The 9,912-nt window shown below is 37.3% G+C and overlaps 1 protein-coding gene across 2 annotated transcripts; it reads right to left on the bottom strand.

Annotated features, from left to right (window-relative positions):
• Positions 1–884: 884 nt before the first annotated feature.
• Positions 885–7,824, bottom strand: LOC109047427 (profilin-2-like). 2 transcript variants are annotated; one of them, XM_042749211.1, is made up of 3 exons: positions 7,520–7,820; positions 3,840–4,032; positions 885–2,151 (listed from the first exon to the last, which is right to left on the bottom strand). In XM_042749211.1, exons 1-3 carry the CDS (start codon positions 7,649–7,651, stop codon positions 2,054–2,056), a joined length of 423 nt encoding a protein of 140 aa, XP_042605145.1. In that variant the 5' UTR covers positions 7,652–7,820; the 3' UTR covers positions 885–2,053. The 2 variants fall into 2 exon arrangements, with proteins under 2 accessions (XP_042605145.1, XP_018920688.1); XM_019065143.2 differs by having other exon boundaries at positions 2,132–2,488; positions 7,520–7,824.
• Positions 7,825–9,912: the final 2,088 nt, after the last annotated feature.

Below are 9,912 nucleotides of genomic sequence, written 5' to 3'. Positions count from 1 at the left end.
AGGCTTGTTGCCTTCAGTTGTGAACTGCACTCGTTCCTGCTGTGTCCTCAATCTGGCAACCCACACAGGCATCGAGTCTAAAGAGAAGGAGAAACGACACTCTCCAGTATTCTGAATTTGGACTGCCGTACCCATTTTAATCTTTAGCTGTCAATACTTTAGTATCAAATATAGACATAAGTAGACCTAGAAGTGTGCACAAATCTTTCATATTGAGACAAATAAAAAGCCATATTTTGATTCTTACCATTGTGCTTTTATATTTTTGCAATTGACATTTTAAATCCCAAATTTATAATAGTTTTTTAGAACCAAAAAAACAACAACAAAACAAGGTTCTGAGAGAAATGTGGTTTTGCACAATAAAAATAGGGTTGCAAAGGGGTGAAAATTTTCTGGTAAATTTTCAGAAACTAACCAGAATCTTAGAAACTTTCCAGGAATTATTTTTTTTTTTGGTAGTAAAGTTTCTGAAAATGTACCAAAAAGTTACATTCCTTTGTAACCTTAAATTTCCCTTTTGTGCAATAAAGTAAAATTTTATTTTATAAAACCAAAAGAAAAAAAAATACATTATCAAGTTCTTCCAATAGATTGAGTGTTACTCATTACCACATAATGGGGAAAAAATACATTTTTATTTGATTTTTTTGGTAAAAGATGAAGATCTGATAGAAAGTTTTAAATCACTGTTTGTGACATTCAATTAAAGTATGACTTTAATTTTTATGTGCAAACCAGGAACAATTGTGTGCAATAAAACATGTCTTCCATGAATGATTTCCAATATTTTGTGCAAATGGTCCATTATCTTCAGTAAACTTCAAAAAAAGAAAAACGTTTCCGTATTAGATGACACACAGCAAAGAAAACCAACAAGTAACTGGGTTGGAATAGATTTATTTAATCTGTCTGTAAACAAGGTGGTGAAATTAATTTATGGCATTTCTCAGTTTTTATGCATATGAAATCAGACATATCAGATTGTATCCAAGATGTATGAAAAGTAGAGGGGGGAAAAAGAAATGAACTAGAGTCAAATACCCCACAAGGCCAAAACTTCAGCAGATACTAAAAACCCCTGAACAAAGAAGCGACAGAATCATTCGGGAAGCTGTTTGAATCGATAACAACAGATTCTCTACATTATGGCACAGGATACACATTATGATTTGAGTGTCATACTTGAATTTTTGGACTTGATGAAACATCAAGTTTTGACAGACAGTTGTATCGCTGACGACTCGAAGGCAATTTATTCCACAGTCATGACAGTACAGGTTCAATTCGATTCAAGTGTTGACGTGAAGTCTGCGATCAGACGCTAGTGTTTTGTTGGTTAGCATTTATGGTAATGCGTAAATAACCCAAAAAGTGACAAAAATTGGTCCAACTGAAAAGAAACTCTAAACCGCTGATACCCACGGTCTGAAATGGCAGTCGTCTTGAAAATTAATTATATATACTACATAAGCTAGCAAAGTAAGTGCTATGATGGAATGTCAATAAACATTCAATTGTGGGGTTGATGGGGGAAAAAAATGCTACCTGCATCTTAAAAATCACAGTAAAGCCAACTAAACGAGTCCTCAACTTAGTGTCGCGTTTACAGTTAGTGTTGATGCGCCAATGGGGACACACTTCACGTTGAGGAAAAATGACAAAACAGACGTTTGTTAGAGCAGACGCCATTTTTAATTTGAGGAAAACGCTAAATATGTCATCCAGCTTAACTAGGGATCATTTGGTAGGCTTGTAGATATGCATACAGTCAACCACTCTTAGATTGGATCTAGGAATGGGAATTTGAGTTGAGCTCAAGCCCTTGGTTAATCAACCAAACTCCCAAAAAAGACGTGAGGTTTTCACGCCAGGTTTTGGTCTGAAGCGCCATGGGGATTGTAGTGCCAAAATGGGACTGAACTCAATAAATGGACATTAATGGGAAAGAAATGGGGTTTGGGTAGCACAAATGGAAGTAAAGTTGAAAACCAATGGAAGATGAAGCCATCTAGAAGAGTTAACAGAGTGAGCCGCTAGGATTGGAGGTGTCTTAATATCCAGATTTCCTCAGGTAATCAGCCATGACATAAGCTTTCTTGTTGAGCAGCCCTCCATGGGTGCCTTCCTTGCCCATGACTAAAACCAATGCTGGAGTACACAAGGGGGGAAAAAAAAACAAGAACAAAAATCAACAAACTTGAGGGGGTAAATTAAAGAAACAACTTTCCCAATTTAAAAAGCGATGCAATTGTTGACAACATTCATTACCCTTCCTTGCCATTAAGATGTCCAAAAACTTTACATGTGTTTTAATGGGAGGGGGGGTGGGGGGGTGACTTTCTCTCGCCCTAAATTTCACTACTTGATCAAGAAAAACAAAAACAAAGCTAGAACCCTGATTCTCTCAAGTATTTTGCCATTGAATATGCCTTCTTATTCAGGCCGCCGCCGTGGACCCCTTCTTTGCCCATTACAAGAACCAAGACTGAAAGAAAAAGACAGAGAGAAGAAGTTAAGAGGACAGGGAAATCCCAGCTCTGGAAAAAAGCCAAACCAAGATCAACGAGGCCAGATAGGACAGAATAAAAGCAGAAAGAGATAGAGATAGCATGCATGCAGACTTGAGAAAACACCTTCATTTAGCTACTACTGGTAACACTTTAATAACTAATAGTTCAACTTTGTTTTTAAGAGTTATGCAAAAATCTGCCTCTTAGGTTATGCTTAATTATATAATTACTCTTTATAAGTAATGGTTGATGATGGGCCACTGAATTATTAAAAATTATCTGAGGCACTAATTTATCATCCATTATCCAGCTTCTACCACGATTATCCAAAGATTTCCAAGTCTTTCTCTCAAAACATTATATTTTTCATCCTTTCATCCACCCACATACTTTCTTGCACAACTTGGCCTGTAAGGAAATATTTAAAGTAAAAAGTTTGCTATTTTTACGCTGTTGTTTTTTCCTGGTTCTTTTGCTGTTGCAGGCCGTAGGGCTCTTGGAAATAACTGAAATAATTTGGAAAAGTGAACAGGAACTAATGCAGTTAATCACACTTCACAATCAGACTGAAGCATTCAACAGCACTGTAGTATAATGAACCTTATTATAATGTTACCATTTAAGTTTAGCAATGACCAAACAATTAGTATATTAGTGTTAGAGAAATAGATTGTAGCGTGTGATTCATTCGATTCAAGCAGGAAAAGCAAGTTTAGCTCCTCTCCTCAATACATGCCATGAGCTATAAGAAAGAGATTGATTCATAAAGGAACACTTTATTTCAGGAAACAGGAAATCCTCTCACTTAAACACGCATGCATGTGAGAGGGAATGTACCTCGACAGGTCTCCAGAAACTTCCTGAACACCTGATCTCAAGTCTCCTGATCAACTCTAAAATCACTAGCTAGAATAAAACGCTGCATTCGTTTTTTTAAAAACAGTTATTTTTTTTGGCTGTATGGTTGTGATTACATGCAATACACAGAGCTTTTTTGACAAAACGTGTTATTCACCCCACTGATGTGTCACTTCACAGCATCTATTTGTGAATATTTAATGCCTTTTGGCTCCCATTAAGTCATAAATCATTCTTTAAACTATTTATAGAAACTATCATTATTTCCGCTTCCAAGTCTGCCTCAGAAAATAGAATTTAAAATAATCAGGACACATAAATTCAATGTACACAAGACTCCTGTGTTATACAGGAAAGATATTGAGGAAAGGAAACATCTACATTATTATTCATCTACCACTAAAAAAAAAAAAAATATGTTAGTTTTACTAACAAGATATTTGTGATGAAATCAGAACAGATTAGTACCTTTGCCTGCTTTGCCGACAGCGATGTTGTACGTGGCCTCTCCTCCTTGACTCTTCGTCCTTATGTCCATTGTCCAATCATTGTCGTCTAGGAGGCTGTCTCGGATAACTGAGCACTTCTTTGAACCTAAGGTCAGGCCGTTGGTGAAGAAACCTTGACGGTCTTTTCCTACTAGGACGTCGATTTCCGTGGGCTGGTGTTAAAAACAAAAAACAACATTAAATGTGGAACTGTATCTTCTTGTCTAGTCTTTTACATTTTAATATGGATTAATGAACAGCCAAACGCAATCAACAAACGCAGGTAGGCGGTTAGATGAGCACCATAATTTATGGAGAGATCCATGCAGATAATTTTAAATAAACTAAAGATACAAAGTCGTAGAAATGTCATCATGCACTTTGAACGTCAATGAGTCATTAAGAACACAACGAAAAGATAAGTTAAATATAGTGGGCTAGTCAGTTAAAACTACCTGTTAAAAAAATTTGCGTTCGGAATGGTCTGGGAAAATTTAGGCGAAATTCACAATTATGTAGATTCCTATTGAAATGACTGGATTTCACCCACAAAATTTCGCTGAGCAGCAATAAATATGCCCAACTTGAACCCATCTGTGGGGGGAAATCTTTCAGCTTCGCACAAAATTCCCAAACGATTGGAAATGATTGGATTTTGTCCACTAAATTTCGCTGAGCAATGATAAATGTTGACAGAAAATTAGCATTAACCAACTCGAATTTGATGCTAAGTTTGAACAAGGAAAGCTTTAACCCTGAAGCCTAAAGTATAACTCAGTTTTTACGCATATTCAAGGTATCACATACTGTGCGTGTGACGCACATTTTGTCAAAAGAATAGTTTAGAAGAATAATTAAATTTGTTTTGCAGTAATCAGTTGTTCCACAAGGTGGCAACACTGGCCCGGGCCATTACTTCACAGTAGAAAACTAAAACAACAAAATAGCGGAGACTGTGACAACAACAGACAACTTTGGTTTAAATGCGTAAAAAGGTATTTTTTAATCGATCATACCTGGAGAAAAATTGTGCAAACACTGGACAAAGATTAAATTGTTTAAACACAGGTGTCGACCGCCTGTGTTTGCGCATACTATCAAATGGAGTATACTTTGACTGTGCGCATGCGCTAGTGTACGCATACAAAATCGAAGTTTACTTTGGGCTTACGGCGAAAATCCCAATCACACAGATTTCTTTTGAAATGAATCTATTTTTGAGTTTGAAAATTCGCCAACTCCAGGAAAATGTGACCACACTTTCACTCAGCTAATCAATTCTGATTAACAGTCTTCCAAACACAATGAAAACATCATTGATATCCACAGTGCCAAACTACATCCGACCTCAAATGCTCCAGTTTGATCATTAAATAGCAAGTATGTATGTTTATTTTTAGAGTACTCTACTATTTTCAAAGGATATTTCTGGAGCCTGATAAAAGCATAGCTGAGCGGAGGTGATTTGTACCATTGTCCTTAAAAGGAGGAACTTCTACAACACGACATATCTGGGAAACGTTCTGCCTAACCCTCAAAGTGGAATGCAGTAATAACAACGGTTTTTGTGTCAAATGCCAGCACTGCTCAAGCCTGAACATGCAGTTTTCTTATTCGTTTCATTGCCATTTGGACTGCATCACAGTAGCTCTGTTTGTACTGGCCCACTATGAATCTACCGAACTGTTTTCCCCAAAGGCCAAACCACATAAAACTAAAAGCAGCTACTCTTTGGTGAGAATCAGTGAGCCGATGCTATTCCCAGTGAGGGCTGGAGGCGCTTGCATGGCGACAGACACAGCCTTGAACTTCATGAAGCCTTTTCGAACTCATTCCTTTCTCTATCAGTACAGGAAACTACTTATCAAACTTAACAACTTACCGAATTGTTATAAATAATTTAATTTATTATATAAAGTCTGACATGACTCAACTTTGCAAATCCCATTTCATACCGGAAATCCATTACAACAGTCCTTAATAGATGCATATTCCTATAGCACTGCAGTAAACATCCAATAGAAGGATTCCTGCACCTGAATTCTCATGACTTTTCCAGTCTTTCACGATTTCTGGATAAGGATTTTTTTTTCCAAATTATAACGCTCACCAAATGTACCAATATCGAGCGGATGGGATATTTTAGAACTGAATTCACAAAAATAGTGTATGACTACGGTTAACGCTTGATAAATTTCCTGACCTTAAAACAAACTTTCCAAATACTTCCAGGTTTTCCATAACCATATGAAGCTTGCAATACAGACTACTATATAATCTTAAAGGGACAGTTTACCCAAAATAGAAAATGTGCTCAGTTCCAAGTGGTTCGAAACCTGTATGGGTTTATTTTTTCTGTATTCTACACAAAAAAACAATGTTAGTAACCAAGTTGACGGTAGCCATTGACTTCCATAGTATGGAAAAAAAATTATAAATATTATGAATGTCAACTGTTTGCTCTTCAAAATATCATTTTGTGTGTTCAAAACCGATACGATCCTGTATCAACTGTAATTTGAGTAAATTATGACCATTTTTATTTTGGGGTGAACTATCCCTTTAAATATGCAAGTTGTTCATCTGTTGCAGTAGTTCACCAAAAATTAAAATGGTCATTATTTATTCATTTCCTAACCTGCATGTCCAGCTTTCTTCTGTAGAACACAAACGATGATATTCTGAGAAATGTTTCAGTTTTTTTTTTTTTTTTTTTTTTGTTCATACAATAAAATCACATCTCACAGGTACGAAAGAACATGAAGGCGAGTGATGGAGTTAAAAGAATTAAAACTAATTTTGGGTGAACTGTCCCTATAAACCTATTAATAAACATGTAATGTTTAGCCTACGAGCAAGCAACTGAAGGCACCACATCAAGCCGAGGGAAATAAAGGTCAGTGTGACAGTGCTGTTAGATTTATTAACGCCCGTTTATGGAGCGCCATCTTGGACAGCGCGAAGAGGGCACGCAATGCGAACACCCCGTATTCTGGAATGACGTTACGCGCATTCCGCGGCTGAATGACGCGTGCGTTCACGTACGTAACGTCAGTCTGCTGGGTTTCGAATCTGACCGCTTGATCGCATCGGCCTTGTTTGCACTAACAACACCTCCCTCTTTAAGACTCAAACTTCAAGTCTTTGCGTTTTATAACATCACAATAATTATTTAAAAAAATAATAATAATACAGCCAGCTAACCTAAATGACCCAAGCCCAAATAAGTACGTTAAAGGTGCAAGAAATCGAAACACTGTCATCCCGGGTGAACAAAAATCTCAACAAATAATGGTTTTGTTTAGTCAGCTAGCAGCCAGTGTGTGTGTTAGCGTTCATTCCCGCTCGAGCTGACAGGTTGATCGAAACCATGGCTGTGTTTCAAACCCTTGGGAGTCTCCTACAAAGACAGCACGTCTGATCTCCGGCGCGTTTTGAAAACCCCGCTTTATTTTAAGCGATGTAAAATAAACATCTTGTTTTAAACCGCGCTTAAGTCTTAGGCGCTAATTCCAAATTAAACGCGGTTTAGCGCCGCGTGCAGACTCGGACCGAGCGTGCGCCCTAGGGAGGCGGCGCACTAGTTATTAAAACACAGCCACCGTTTCAGCCCTCCACTGAAGGCAGCATACAAGAGTGCAGGTAATAACTTGTATTTACCGTGATGTTTATGAACGTGCCCCCCTCCTGCGCGGCCCACACGTATTTAGAGTCCGGGTTCCACCCGACAATGGCGGAGTCCTGGCAGTTGCCATCCGACATCAGGTTATCCACGTAGCCCTGCCATGACATATTTGCCCCCTTGTTTCAGACGCTCACGAGCTAGCCTTGAAGAGACGGGACTGACAGTTTCGCGCAGTTACCGAGTAGCTGGATGTCCCGCACGCCCCCTTCTCTAAAGAGAGTTTGAGCAGTGAAGAGTCCCGGCTGAAGGAGACTCTGGGTGTAGTCCCTCGAATATCCCTCCGCGCAGGCGCGATCCATTGGGACGAAGCCGAAAGCGCGGATTAATACGAGTTCTGATTGGACGCCAGTGTGCACGGGCGTTTGGAAGCCACGTTTTGTATGACAGAGTTGGTTAATGTGTGCAGTGTATGTAAGAAACAACAATACATTTGTACTTATGATGCTGGGGCTACTATTACAATACTATTTACCTTTGGTTTGTACCGCACGTTTTGCTTTGCTTTCAGGACCAAAAGAGTTATTCACATCAAAAGCAGTTTCAAAAGATCTCTGGTATTGTCACATGGCAAAAAAAAAAAAAAAAAAAAAAACTCCAGATGTGACCTAATGTTGACCTTTCTCTGAAGCGGCTTATTCATTTTTTCATTTTGTAGATCCAGAACTTTGCCTGTCGTCTGTGTTATTTATTTTATTTATTTTTTACACTCGAGTATTTTCGTCTAAATAGTTTTTATTAAAGCTCCTCGGTCCTCGTGACAGCGGTGATTCATTTTAGCTGCCACGCCTCACAAGGTCAGTGATGCTTTTGGGTGAGATCAAATAAAATTTGATTAAATTTGAGTTGCAACACAGTCGGGAAATAAGGTTTCAGGTCGGATCACAGGTGGATTTAGGAAGAAATGGACAAACTGCTTTATGTAGCAACACCAAACATGTTTCTGTCTGTATGTACGTGTATGTAACACCCAAAACTGGCATAATGAAACCTGATAAAATACATTTATCAGTTTGACAACATTAAATCGTTTGGATTTGTTGTTTATCACCACAGAAATCATAGCCTCTCCCGACCTCTTCTGGACAAATCACGTAATGACATTAAAAAATATCATTTTTATAAGGTGACTTTATACAGCCAAGTTAAGGCTGCTCTGTGCCAGCTCAATGCTGCATTAAATCTCACAGTAGATCGTTGTAATTGCGATGTAAATGCATTTATTCCACCTCTGAGCTGCATTAATTTGTCTGCGTAAAGACTCCTTTTCAGTAGCCAGAAAATAAATAATTTTATTTCTAGGTGTATTTTTAAAAACATTTGATAGATACATATTTTTACATGTATTAATTCAGCAGACGTTTTATTAAACGTGGCTCGATTTCATTTTTGCATATTGTTGGCTGGCACAAAAACAGTGTCCATGTTATTGTTAGTAGTGCGGAGAGAAACAACTAAAGCAGCATTCAGGAGATTTCTAGTACAACAACTGAGCACTCTTGAGCAGAAATTTGCAAATATTTTGAACGGGACATTTACTGAAGTGACAGCAGAAGACACAGAATGCAGCCATTTCCCAGAAGCTTGAACACATGCAGTGCAAATATTTACAAAGTAGACATGTTTCGTATTTGTGTTGCTCTATTAACAGCGCTTAACGAACGCAAAACGTTTTGTTCAGTGGAGATTAACAAGTTACACAAGACATGCTTGAATGATCACAAGCATAAAATTATGCCCGATTGTATCTGCACGTGCGACCTCTTGTGGATTACAATTATAAAGCCCAAAATAGTTCATGAAAGAGCTAAAATGTTACATGAAGTAACAAAGTAGCATAAAGTATCTCTAAACAATAGCTGTTGTAAACAACAATTTGAGAATTTCAAAAATCAGTCAAAATATTGATCACATAACATTTTTACCCAACAGCTATCACAAAAATATGATATTTTTAAAAGTAATGCATTACAATATTGCGCTGTCTTGCATTACTTATTTGAAAAAGTAACTCGGATGTTTCATTGTAAATTAAAAAGTAATGTGTAATGTGAAAAATCTCATTACATAAGTCACATTACTTATAATGTGTTACCTCCAACACTGTTTACGACCACAGAACGAAATATTAATCACATAACATTCAAAAACTCATACTTGTATTTTTGTGTTCACATTTTTACCCAACAACTATCACAAAAATATGATATTTTTGAAAAGTAATGCATTACAATATTGCGCTACTCCATAAAAAAAAAGTAAAATAAAAAAGTAACTTGGATGTTTTATTGTAAATTAAAAAGTAATGTGTTACTTTTCTAGTTACTTGGAAAAATCTCATTACATAAGTCACGTTACTTATAATGTGTTA

This window comes from Cyprinus carpio, chromosome B22, assembly GCF_018340385.1.
Source record: "Cyprinus carpio isolate SPL01 chromosome B22, ASM1834038v1, whole genome shotgun sequence".
Taxonomy (NCBI): domain Eukaryota; kingdom Metazoa; phylum Chordata; class Actinopteri; order Cypriniformes; family Cyprinidae; genus Cyprinus; species Cyprinus carpio.
This window is presented reverse-complemented; position numbering and strand designations above follow the sequence as displayed.